Source organism: Poromitra crassiceps (assembly GCF_964638095.1).
Source record: "Poromitra crassiceps genome assembly, chromosome: 29".
In the NCBI taxonomy this organism is placed as follows: Eukaryota; Metazoa; Chordata; class Actinopteri; order Beryciformes; family Melamphaidae; genus Poromitra; species Poromitra crassiceps.
Window position 1 is genome coordinate 16,823,140 of NC_139641.1, and position 12,776 is coordinate 16,835,915.

At 42.9% G+C, this 12,776-nt stretch overlaps 1 protein-coding gene across 3 annotated transcripts in view; it reads right to left on the reverse strand.

The window, feature by feature from the left end:
• The window catches only part of washc5 (WASH complex subunit 5), a 37,446-nt gene that overhangs the window by 13,311 nt on the left and 11,359 nt on the right, over window positions 1-12,776 (reverse strand). For all 3 annotated transcript variants that reach the window (XM_083662518.1, XM_083662517.1, XM_083662519.1), the window contains 11 exons: window positions 11,684-11,855; window positions 10,024-10,151; window positions 9,411-9,540; window positions 7,541-7,653; window positions 6,450-6,616; window positions 6,163-6,238; window positions 5,879-5,989; window positions 4,689-4,829; window positions 3,817-3,897; window positions 1,961-2,062; window positions 792-971 (listed from right to left, as the gene is read on the reverse strand). In XM_083662518.1, coding sequence (XP_083518644.1) covers window positions 792-971; window positions 1,961-2,062; window positions 3,817-3,897; window positions 4,689-4,829; window positions 5,879-5,989; window positions 6,163-6,238; window positions 6,450-6,616; window positions 7,541-7,653; window positions 9,411-9,540; window positions 10,024-10,151; window positions 11,684-11,855 — 1,401 coding nt within the window. The remainder of the gene's footprint in view (window positions 1-791; window positions 972-1,960; window positions 2,063-3,816; window positions 3,898-4,688; window positions 4,830-5,878; window positions 5,990-6,162; window positions 6,239-6,449; window positions 6,617-7,540; window positions 7,654-9,410; window positions 9,541-10,023; window positions 10,152-11,683; window positions 11,856-12,776) is intronic.

Below are 12,776 nucleotides of genomic sequence, written 5' to 3' on the forward strand. Positions count from 1 at the left end.
TGGAGCCTGGTAACCTGACGTTGCCAGATGGATGGGTTTGCTGCACATTCTGGATTGTGAATTTGTGGAACAATGCCGCCCCCATCTGGCGGAGTCAGGCTAGGGGCCTAGTGAATTATTGGTGAATTGTTATTTATTGTTATTTAATTTGTTACTGTATGGTTGCACGAAGGGGAGCTTTGCAATTTCGTTGTATATCTTTTCATGCAATGACAAATAAACTACTACTACTACTACTACTACTTTTATTTGAAAAATAGACTCTGGGACAGCCCTACCTTTTTTCCCGGCTTCCTGTACAGCGCGCCTCTCCTGCCACCGTCACTTCCTTTTCCGTGTCGGTGCTCCACTGTTTACAGTCTAAATAGCAACTTGCACCGCAACTTTCCAGTACTTTTCCACTGTTGTTGTAAGACGGGTTGACGTCTTCTATGCAGTGTGTTTATGCGTTAACGTTATTAGCGAATAGTCGAAGCGGACACGGAAAAGGGAGTGATGGTGGCTATTCCGTCACTTCCGCTTACATATTCCGCGTCCATTTCGGCTATTCACTAATAACGTTAAAACTGCATAGAAGACGTCAACTCGTCTTACAACGACTGCCAGTCGTTACTCTGAAGTCACGGCGCAAGTTGCTATTTAGACTGTAAAGAGAGAGAGAGGCGTGCTGTACAGGAAGCCGGGAATTTTTTTATTTTTCAAATAAAAATTAGGCTATTCGCTAATAACGTTAACAGTCTATTTTTCAAATAAACATAGACCCTGGGTTCCCAGATTGGGTTGAGTCTGACCTTGCTTCTGAGGAAGCTGTTGCACTCCTGCTCCACATTGTAGTTGATGATGCGCGACACCTCCTCCTGCCAGATCTTCAGGCCGTAGATGCTGACGTAGTCCTGGATGTACTCAAACGACCTGTAGAAGCCATCCATGGTGGCGGCCATGTCCTTCAACTTGGGCATCAGCTCACTGGGCTGAGAGAGAGGAACATGTCCTTCAACTTGGGCATCAGCTCACTGGGCTGAGAGAGAGGAACATGTCCTTCAACTTGGGCATCAGCGCACTGGGCTGAGAGAGAGGAACATGTCCTTCAACTTGGGCATCAGCTCACTGGGCTGAGAGAGAGGAACATGTCCTTCAACTTGGGCATCAGCTCACTGGGCTGAGAGAGAGGAACATGTCCTTCAACTTGGGCATCAGCTCACTGGGCTGAGAGAGGGGAACATTGTATTCTATGCTCATTTAATTACTTTTTTTAAAATCATATATTATTGTTATCCAAATTTATTTCAAAGGGCAGGTGGTCATTATTCCACATGATTTTAAATGCACCAGGTTGTTGGTAGATATAAAGGACTGCATAGAAGTATGAGGATCTGTAACCTCTGTAGTGACAACTGTGTGGGAGACCAGTATCATGTTTTGTTTGAATGCAAGAATGCAATTATTTTGAATTTCAGAGAGTTATATCTACCCAGATATTATTTAACTTGTCCATCTATGTTTAAACTGATCTTACTACTACAATCAGACAGACAAAAAGTCATGTGTAAATTAGGTGCTTTTTTGAAGAATGTCCTGCCTCTGTTTAAATGACATATGCACTAGCCATGCCGTGTACCATTGTATATTGTTTTTGTATGTTTTGTTTGTGCTCCATACCATGTGATCATGGTCAATGAGTCACATTAAATAAATTAAATAAATTGTAAATAGTTCATGTATGACATGGAGGACAAATAAATAATGAATGGAAAGAGATTAGTGCCCATGGAGATTGTATCTGAATTGCATAAATTTGGATTTGTCATGCTCATAATAACTAAACTGTTAAACAATGAAATAAATAGTTGAATAAATGAATGGAAAAACGTGTAGTTACAGATATAGAGATACTGTAAGGTTTTCTGCAGAACACAATCACTCCAAAACGAAAGCATGAGTCAAAGGTCTGATGTCTGACCTTGGCTTTGGGGTTGAAGATCAATCCTTTGTGCAGAGCGTAAGCCACTCTCCTCACCAGCTCTTTCCTGATGCCGTCCTCCAGAAGCTGCTTAGGATCCACCTAAAGTGTCACAATGTGAGGCACAAAACCAGGATCACTACTGTTGACAAAATGTGCTATTGTAGGTGGATAAAAGCGTCTGCTAAATGATGTCATGTCTGACAGAACAGGATCTGACAGGATATATAACTGCCTCTTGAATGCTTACACAGAAACCCTGCCTGCCTGTGAGAGAGCAAAGGCTTCAGTGGAAAAGTGATGAAGTCAAAAGCAACTAGTAAACATGTTGTCCCCCACCAGTGATGCAGTTTCAGTCAGTCAGTGATCGCTGAGCGTACTTGAAATATGAGTGAAATTGTTGTAAGTATTTTCTTATGGGACAATGAAAGGACAGATTGACTATACTTTTCAAAGTGTGAGGCGCGTGGCGCTGTGCCTGCCCTTGGGGGGGCGTGAGACAGATTGAGGGGAGGCACAGTGCAGCTTCATGTCAATCCATAGTCCCCAATTTGGTGGGGGACAAATACTGTATCTGATGAAGTAGGAGCTTTTCTACAACACATTTTACGACTGTATCTTCATGCTTACAGTAAAGTAGGTGATATGGAAAAAATATAATCTGGATACACCAACTTTATGCGGATTGAGAGGACAACCATTTCTGTAATCAGATTGCAATCAGATTGCAGAAAATGCATGTTAACGCCAGGTGTAAATGGAATCAGGCTGAAGTGATCAAATACAATCTGATGGCAGAAACCACATGTTAACGCCAGGTGTAAATGGAATCAGGCTGAAGTGATCAAATACAATCTGATGGCAGAAACCACATGTTAACGCCAGGTGTAAATGGAATCAGGCTGAAGTGATCAAATACAATCTGATGGCAGAAACCACATGTTAACGCCAGGTGTAAATGGCCTCTATAAGTACCGTTGACTGTGTGTTGAGCCTCACTGCTCTCCTGTATCTCTGTAAACCTGTCATGATGGATGCGTCTATTTGAGATCTCTTTGCAAAATCACACGAGTCGACTTCAAGACTCCTGCCTCAGTTATGATTTTGATCTCAAGTGGTTTTCTTCAAGTGATGCACTGTTGACCTCTGGGCTGTTCAATGTGACCTCTGAGCTGTTCAATGTGACCTCTGAGCTGTTCAATGTGACCTCTGGGCTGTTCAATGTGACCTCTGGGCTGTTCAATGTGACCTCTGGGCTGTTCAATGTGACCTCTGGGCTGTTCAATGTGACCTCTGGGCTGTTCAATGTGACCTCTGGGCTGTTCAATGTGACCTCTGGGCTGTTCAATGTGACCTCTGGGCTGTTCAATGTGACCTCTGGGCTGTTCAATGTGACCTCTGGGCTGTTCAATGTGACCTCTGGGCTGTTCAATGTGACCTCTGGGCTGTTCAATGTGACCTCTGGGCTGTTCAATGTGACCTCTGAGCTGTTCAATGTGACCTCTGGGCTGTTCAATGTGACCTCTGGGCTGTTCAATGTGACCTCTGGGCTGTTCAATGTGACCTCTGGGCTGTTCAATGTGACCTCTGGGCTGTTCAATGTGACCTCTGAGCTGTTCAATGTGACCTCTGGGCTGTTCAATGTGACCTCTGGGCTGTTCAATGTGACCTCTGGGCTGTTCAATGTGACCTCTGAGCTGTTCAATGTGACCTCTGAGCTGTTCAATGTGACCTCTGGGCTGTTCAATGTGACCTCTGAGCTGTTCAATGTGACCTCTGAGCTGTTCAATGTGACCTCTGGGCTGTTCAATGCCATTTTGTATCAGTAGGGAACATTCAAACAACAGAACATCTACCTTGATGATCCCAACCAGAGTGGTCTTCATCATCAGGATCCCCTCAGTGAAGATGGATATGGCGTGGGTGAGTTTAGCCACCTGTACCAATGTGAAGCAGAAAGAAAACGTGTTTAGCCACCTGTACCAATGTGAAGCAGAAAGAAAACGTGTTTAGCCACCTGTACCAATGTGAAGCAGAAAGAAAACGTGTTTAGCCACCTGTACCAATGTGAAGCAGAAAGAAAACGTGTTTAGCCACCTGTACCAATGTGAAGCAGAAAGAAAACGTGTTTAGCCACCTGTACCAATGTGAAGCAGAAAGAAAACGTGATGAGCACAGATACCAGAAGCAACCTAGGGAACCCTATCAGACTAAAGCAGAAGTTTAAAAGCTACTCTTCCTGGGGTCCAAGTGGAAGTATTTGGAAAGAGGAGACTAAAGTAAATCTATGTAAGGATTAGTGCCAGCAGAGATTGTATATAAATTGTGAATTACATGCATACATTTGAATTAGTCTCGTTTGCTTTTCCTGATGTGTGTCTCAAGAAGCTCGGTCTGATTTGAGAAAGCTGAATTTGAACTGCAAAAACTCAAATTTAAATTCTAGTCAAAAGTTAAATTCACTAATAATCATATCACATTTTAAGGCAATCCAATCAATTCCCGTGCATTCAATAGAGACTCAAGTAGCCCCTATATCAAAACAGGGCAACTTGAGGCCTCTGTTCCAATAGGTCAGTTTTTGATTTTATATAAGAACTCAGGGACAATCATTCCTTTCTTCAACGACCTTCTCAAGAAAACTAAAGGAGCTCCTTAAGTTAAAGTTAAGTTATTAAGTTAAGTTATTGCACATAGTGAAGTGCAACTTGTGTAGCCATAAGTTGACCTCATAGCGAGCCCCCAGCTGGGAGAAGTCCTTCAGCTTGTCCTTGTCCAGCCGTGTGGGCACCTCCATGATGTCGTGGATCTGCAGCTTGATGATCTTGGCCAGAGAGGTGAACATGCTCTCTGGGATGATCTGCAGCACCTGGGAATGAAGAGGAAAAAAACACCTTACTGAGCAGTAGGGCTGGGTTTAGAAAAATCGATATATCGATATTGAATCGATATTCATGTGAAGGAACAAGTATCGATACATACATCCCAGTATCGATCTTTTAAAATGCATTTTACATTTTTTTTTTTTTTTTTTTTAATAAACAGGCTATAATATTATAGGCTGACTGTGTGTGGTAGTTAAAACATCGTTTCAAGTTGACATTTATTTATGTTTGTAGTTTAAACAAAAACATAAATACTGTAGGCTACATGTGCATTGTGCATGCACCATGAGCCAGGATGTACAGACCTCAAATCTGTTTGCACTATAATGTTTGTGAACTGGAAATGTTCATGAGCTGTATTTAATTTTATTTAATTTTATTTACAAAGCATTTATACTTTATGAAACACTGTTTACAACATGCTGCTGTTCAATGATTCTGTTGTATAGTGGAAATCTAAATTTGTTTGGCTTCTCACAGAAGACTGTAAAGAAAGAGACAGAAGACTGTAAAGAAAGATAAGATGTTGAATGACTATGTTGGTCATGTTTAAATAAAAAAGAATTACATGATGTAACTGCTTGCTTTATGGTCAATTCTTAATGTAAATAGTAATATTGTTTAATAATGCACCAGGTTAGAGGGTTCCTTGTACAATTTACAGCATTAGTTATTTGAGAATCTCTTCCATTATCAAAGCAAAACTGGAATTGTAACTAAAATATCGATATTGAATCGTATCGTATCGTATCGACTTGGGACCTTGTGTATCGGAATCGTATCGTATCGGGAAGTCAGTGGCGATACCCAGCCCTACTGAGCAGGAATATCAATCTGGGATTTTAAGATAGAAAACAGATTTGTCTTCAAAAGCAGCTGGTATACGATGTAATAGATGAAACATCTTGTATCTAGTCAGTAGGAGCATATCCTCCAGCACGCAGGGAAGCAGCATAGTAAATGATACCAGAAGGTAATAATAGCATAGAAACAGAAGCAAGCACTGTGATGTGGAAACATAACCCTCATGTACCTTTCTGACATAAGCTACCAGCTCTCCGGAGTAGAACTGGGACACGCTCAGCAGGTCAGGGCTGTTGGCCTGGTTGATACGGAGCAACGGAAGGTCCAACGCAGATGCCAGCTGGTCACGTTAAAGAAAAGCAACATTCATTTACCTTCAAATGTGAAAATTCTCTCAAACGAGGCAACGTTCTCAGAATTTAGCAAAAAAAACACAAGGCAACTGTGTGTGTGTGTGTGTGTGTGTGTGTGTGTGTGTGTGTGTGTGTGTGTGTGTGGCTAGTAATGGCTGACCTTCAGAAACGTGGCCCTCAGTTTGGTGACCATGGAGGGGTTCACTCTGATGCTCTCCTGCATAATGGACGTGAAACTGCAGCAAGAGCAGAAGTTTATAATAAAAAACAACAACACACACACTATTCAATTAGAAATCAATCAAAAACTGCACTAAAAGGTGCCAAAAACGATGTATGTTTTCGTGTAATTCGTGCAATTTAATATACTGATTAATTTGATTATTTGATTGGTGGACTTGAATGATGAATTCCCTCTCTGTGGCCTTTAATGTGGACTGTCTGTACCTGTCAATGATCTGCCATGCATAAGACAGGTCTCCAACGATCTGCATGGTAATGAGGACTTCCTCTTTGATATTGATGGTCCGGATCATCTGATGTAGGAACCTCCTGGTGTCAGCCAGGAACTGACAGACCTGCAGGTTTGACTCCAGCTGGTGGAATTCCTGGACCTGGAGACCAAGAAAGAAAAACATGCTAGACACATACACAACTTGGCATTGTTTTGTGTCAATTCTACATTTACATGACATACTGTACATACATTGTCATTTAGACGCTTTGGTCCAAAGCGACGTACAATATCACATCTTGTCAAGACAAGAGCACAGAAAACAACATGCAACACAGTCAATGACAGTCAGACATCTTGATGGACTAGAGTAGCACTTTGTAAAAAGTAGTCTGAGACGGAACAAGTAATATTAGTAGCCTAGTGTTTTGTGTGTGTGTGTGTGTGTGTGTGTGTGTGTGTGTGTGTGCGTGCGTGCGTGCGTGCGTGTGCGCTTGTATTCACTTATTAGTTATAGGCATGAAAATAATTGCAACAAAGTCATTGCGGAATTTAAAAAATACGATTACAACATGAATATTAATATTGTTTGAATGTGCGTTTGATATCATATTCTTTTATGAGCAGCAAGCACAACAGAAAGTTCTGAGGTAATAAGCTCAAACCAATCAAATCAAAGTTGTACCAATCTAATCATCAATCAGTGCTAATTCTCAAAATTGTCTATCAATAGATTGATGACATTAATACACAGCGCTGCCACAATTGGAAACAGGAAAGCTGTCGTGAGGAATCATAACTGTAACTTCATAAAACCAATACAAACCAGAAGGTGAAAGTATTAGAAAAGATGTATTTACAAAAACAACATCGCACAGAGCCCTGTGGTTCAGTCCCATCTCTTATCCATGGGGACTGACCCCTCCTTCCTGTTCTTCACTTCCTTTTATAGAATTCCAACTGAAGTCCCACAACAAAGAGTAGCTTTATGCACTTAGCGCCCCCTACGTCTAGGAGGAGGTATTACAACAACCTCTAAATTCTCTCCACAAAGCGAAAGGTGAAACATCATGACGTTGCTTACCTCAACTAGAGCCGATATGAGCTGGACCGTCTTCCTCCCAGCAGCTGTGGAGTCTTCATAGTTGAGAGACTCAATCTGCTTTGAGATTTCCCTGAACCAGGCCTGCAAGTTCTCTGTGGAGAGGAAAACACTTTGAGATTTCCCTGAACCAGGCCTGCAAGTTCTCTGTGGAGAGGAAAACACTTTGAGATTTCCCTGAACCAGGCCTGCAAGTTCTCTGTGGAGAGGAAAACACTTTGAGATTTCCCTGAACCAGGCCTGCAAGTTCTCTGTGGAGAGGAAAACACTTTGAGATTTCCCTGAACCAGGCCTGCAAGTTCTCTGTGGAGAGGAACACACTCAGAAGTATTTCACAAGGGTTGGCTGAGGGGAAGGTTTTGGCCATTTAGGAACTGACCAAGCTGGAAGGACCGCTACCATGAATTGAACCCAGGGCTCCGCAGTGGTAGGTGAGTGTTTTTACCTCTACACGACCCAGATGCCCCTAATACATGACATACTGTAGTGTACCTAACATAATAGTAATACCTAGCATATCACTCTATGCATGAAGTTTAGTCTTTTTTCTTTTTCTTTTTTTTTTATCCCATTTTTATCCCCCTTTAGTGCTAATTTTTAATTTATTTATCCTGGTTGTTACTCCACCCTCTGCCGATCTGGGGAAAGCCGAAACTGGCTCCATGCTTCCTCCGAGACATGGGCAGTTAGCCAGCCGCTTCTTTTCACCTGACAGGGGAAGCTTCACTGGTAGGACATAGCACGTGGGAGGATCACGCTATTCTAACCAGTTCCCCTCCCTCTGAACAGGCGCCCTTAACGACCAGAGGAGGAACCCCATTAGCAACCAGGATATTGCATGTTTTGGTGAAGGGGTTCCTATATGAAGGAAGCCCCCGGGACTCCCAGGAGGCACGGGGAGAACATGCAAACTCCACACAGAAAGGCCCTTTTGACGACCCCACCCGAGCGGTGGGCACTCGAGGACATGCGGACGGGCACGCATTCCTTCAGCGTTCACAGCGTCCCAGGTGGGAATCGAACCCAGGGCCTTCGAGCTGTGAGGCGACAGTGCTTACCACTGCACCACCGTACCCCCCATCGGCCGATATTCTTACATTATATACAGTATACACATTATATTACACGATTTTTTTGCAATGATCCCTCAAATATCAAACACTTGACAAAGATATGAGTTGATATGAATTGAAATATGTAATGTAGGCAGGATATTTTACAGCTTATTAATAAACTTTATTGTCCAAAATGACATCAATGCAATGAAACAGTAAACTTAACTGGGAATTTGATAATTATAAATAACTAGAAATACAAAAACACAATAGAACAAATAGTTAAGAAAAAATATCAAATATACACAACATGCTGTCTATAACTTAAAAAAAAAAAAAAAAAATCGGCATATCGGCCGATACGATATATCGGTGATCGGCCAATATCGGCCGATAATATCGGCGAACCGATATATCGGTCGGGCTCTAATAGTAATACCTAGCATATCCCTCTATGCATGAAGTTTAGTCTTCACACTATCAAATATGACAATAGCAGAATGTGAAGCCGTATGCATGTCGGGACAGTACAACAGTATTTTCAAATTATTTTCCAAAATCTTGTTCAATTTCCAAGGTTATCAAGACCTTTCCAGACTGTGAAGGAACCCAGTTTAGCATAGTTCCACATTTGTCCGTATTTTCTTCACAGTTTTAGTAATTATTCTGATCAAAGGGCCATTTCTAACATATATTTTTCTGGTGCTGTGATTTTCATCAACAAGTACAGCTGATGCCCCTTTAGTCCGTAAACACCCTGTGTTGTTTCCTTTGCATGTCAGGACAGCACAACGTACCATTTTTCTCCACCCTGGTGAGCGGCTTCACTCCGGAGAAGACCTCCGCCAGCTCAGTCATCCTCTCCGATCCCTCCTTTTTGTAGCTCTCCCATTTGATCTGCTTCTCTGACAGCATCTGCTTGAACATCTGGAGGAGGGACAAGTCGTAGAGAGTCAGCGGTGGTGGCGTTGGATTCGGGGTGAACAAATACATATGGTCCTTTAGAGGCATCGTGATCTGACCTTGAGTTTCCCAGAAAATGTAAACATTTCTCTGATTGGATAGTGGGAGGTAAAAAAAAAAAGGAAACAAATATAAATAAACTCACGGACCACTAGGGGGCGCCCACGGACCACCAGTGTTTGAGAAACACTGTTCTAGACCGAAGTGCAGAGCTCTCGGCACAGGAAATCATGAAGAGAGGTAAACACTGCCCATCTACATATTATAGTACCAACATTGTAATGATACAAAGCGGGTTGAAAATCGGAAAAGCCTTCCTTTAAGATTGACATTCCCCCTAATAACGATAACTGTTGCTGTTAGTTCCACATTCTTCAAAAGAACATAGCCCAGTGAGAGTGATGACCTTCTTTCCTACATGTCCCAGTGGTGCTGAGAAGCTCTCACCTCTTTGAGTGTGAACTCAAACTGAGCCGTGTCCAGCAGGAGCTGGAACAGGATCTTAGGGTTGTACTTGGAGTCGTTGAGCACTTGGTCTTTGATCTGACGCAGCCGTTTGTTGTTCGAGTCGTAGGCTGTAAGACAGAAGAGCACTCGCTTCAATAAACTGAGGAACATACTGAGGAACATACTGAGGAACATACTGAGGAACATACTGAGGAACATACTCTCTTCATTCATGACATTGTTTCTAAAGGCATTCATTGGAAATCTGGTGTTAACTCATTGAGTGCCAGCCACTTTTGGAGAACGGACGCTCCCAGTGCCAGAGTTTCAGAGCGTTTTCAGTGATTTCTCGAGGCCCACAGAATATTGTGTGATATTACTATGTAAACACTGAACATGCACAAAGAACGAGGAGACTCTCTTCTATCATCTGCAAAAAAAAGTTTATTGATCCCATTTTCCGTTCTTTAGTTATGAGCCGGAGAAGATAGCTTGATTTAACGAAAAACAGCAATTTTTTTCTAGAAGCTGAGATAATGAGCCTTTTGTGAAATTAAACATTTCAAGCACATCATTGACTCTGAAGCTAATATTTTCTGATATAATGACACCTCAAAAATAATTTCCTTCAATAAAAGAGTGAAAACAAAGGAATTTTGTTTGGCCAAATAATATGTTTTAGCTGCAACCAGCAGCGCTGGCCCCTGCGTGCGCAGACCCTACACCTTCTTGCTGGTCTTGATTTACTGCTGGTGGGCATCAGATAGCCTATTCTAGCTTGTTTGCTCTCTATGCATCGAGCCTGCTGCTGCCTGGGTCTGTGTGTACTGTCAATGGTTGTATGCTGTAGTGCCCTGCGTGCCCCACCCCCCTCCTCCTCCTCCTCCGTGGTGGGAGGAGTGTCTCTGCTGCGGTTTGCTCTGAGTTTGATCTGCACTGAAAAGTCCGCTGCATCCCCCCGCTTTTTTACAGCGTGTCCTCGGCTCCCAGCTGAGAATAATGTAACTTTTCAGAAAGACGCTGGTGTCGCCGTGTCGGCAACTAAATCATATGGATGGACTATCGCAGCGGACACAGATGGGGCTCAATTGTGGCAGCAGATGACTGCTGTTCACAGGCACAGCTAACGTTATGCTTCAAGCATATCGATGCGATTTCCGTTTCCTCATGACTTCTCTCTTTTCTCCTGGCCTTTGTCTAATCTGGAGAGCACTGTCGCCACCTAAGGGTTCTGTAAAATAGGTTAGACACATTCAATAGCTCCCATATTGTAAGAGGCGATGTAAGAGGCTTAGATCGACATCCCCCTGTCAAAAAACGCAATTGACGAACATGTTCGTCCTTGGCACTCTACGTTACTAAACGAAATGACGAACATGTTCGTCCATGGCACTCAATGAGTTAATTGGAGTGCTATGATATGACTTCCCTTTCCAGTGCTTTTTGAAAGACATTGGAAGGAGAACTTTCAAATCTATTGTACACAGCCAGATCTGAAATTCAGTCCGCTTCCAGATTTATTTTGGGGAAAACACCTTGTTCATTTCTTACTATTCCTCGACCTGGTGCTTAAAAGGTTTCTGAGAGGTAAAGAAAGACTTGCTCTTCATCTAGCTACATTATTGCACTCTTCCGTTGAAACCTGTGTTAATAGTCTCACCAGACTCTGCAGTGTGCAGCATCAACCAGCGGATGGCGACGTTGCAGTCCCTCAGACAGTTGAGCAGTTTGGGAATGTTGTCCAGAACTATCTCCTCCCGGAGGAAACCTTCCTTCAGCAGCTGCTGCACCTGGGGCTTCAGGCTCTCTGTGCTCGCTGCATACCGACACGCCTAAAACATAATATATGATACAATTATTATCTTTCAAGTTGGAGGAATGTTTTCATCTTTATTTCTGGGTGAAATATCTGGAACTGGTGGAGGAGTGCAGAAGGCACGGGTGGAAGGCCAGCTGTGAGCCAACTGAGGTGGGCTGCAGGGGCTTTGCAGGGCAGTCTCTGCATAGGGCACTCTAGACTCAGCCCTCAGTCTTAATCCGTTTCACTACTGTAAGACTGAAGCCATGTCCACACGGAGACGAGTTTAGGTGTATCCGCTAAAGTTTTTTGTCATATAGACGTTTCGTCCAGATGGAACCGCGTTCTGGGACTATACGTTCTGGGAGTATACGCTAATTTTTCAAACCGGGTCCCAGAGTGAATAAATCTGAAGACGCCACCCTTGCATTTCCGTGTTTACAACCCATGCGCATCTTTCCTGAACCGATGACGCCATAGCCCCACCTCTCTCCACCAGCAACAATAACAATCATGGCAGTAGCGTTCGTGCTACAGCAGCTACTGAGCCTGTTGGGGATCTTGCAGCAAAATATAATGCTCCTCTATTACCACCGTCAGCAACAAGTGGACACGGAGAACAGCGTGTAGCCTACAACATCCTCAGGGCTCCACACAGCTGACTCTTCCCATCCACCCCTCCCCTCCCTTCATCGGATATTTCCCAGAAGGCTTAGCGGCGGCTACATTTTTACAATAACACAAACAAAATCAGGCTTAACGTGTTAGATAGAAATTATATTTATTTTGAATACAACATGCAATTCTGGAATATGTTAATATTGGACAAAATTAAATGAAATGAAATGTAAACCCTGAGTGCAACCGACATACTCTCTTGCCCTATATATACCCCTCGTAAATACAACGTGAATAGGGAAGTGAGAGGTTTGACGAACACAGGTTGCACTGTGAT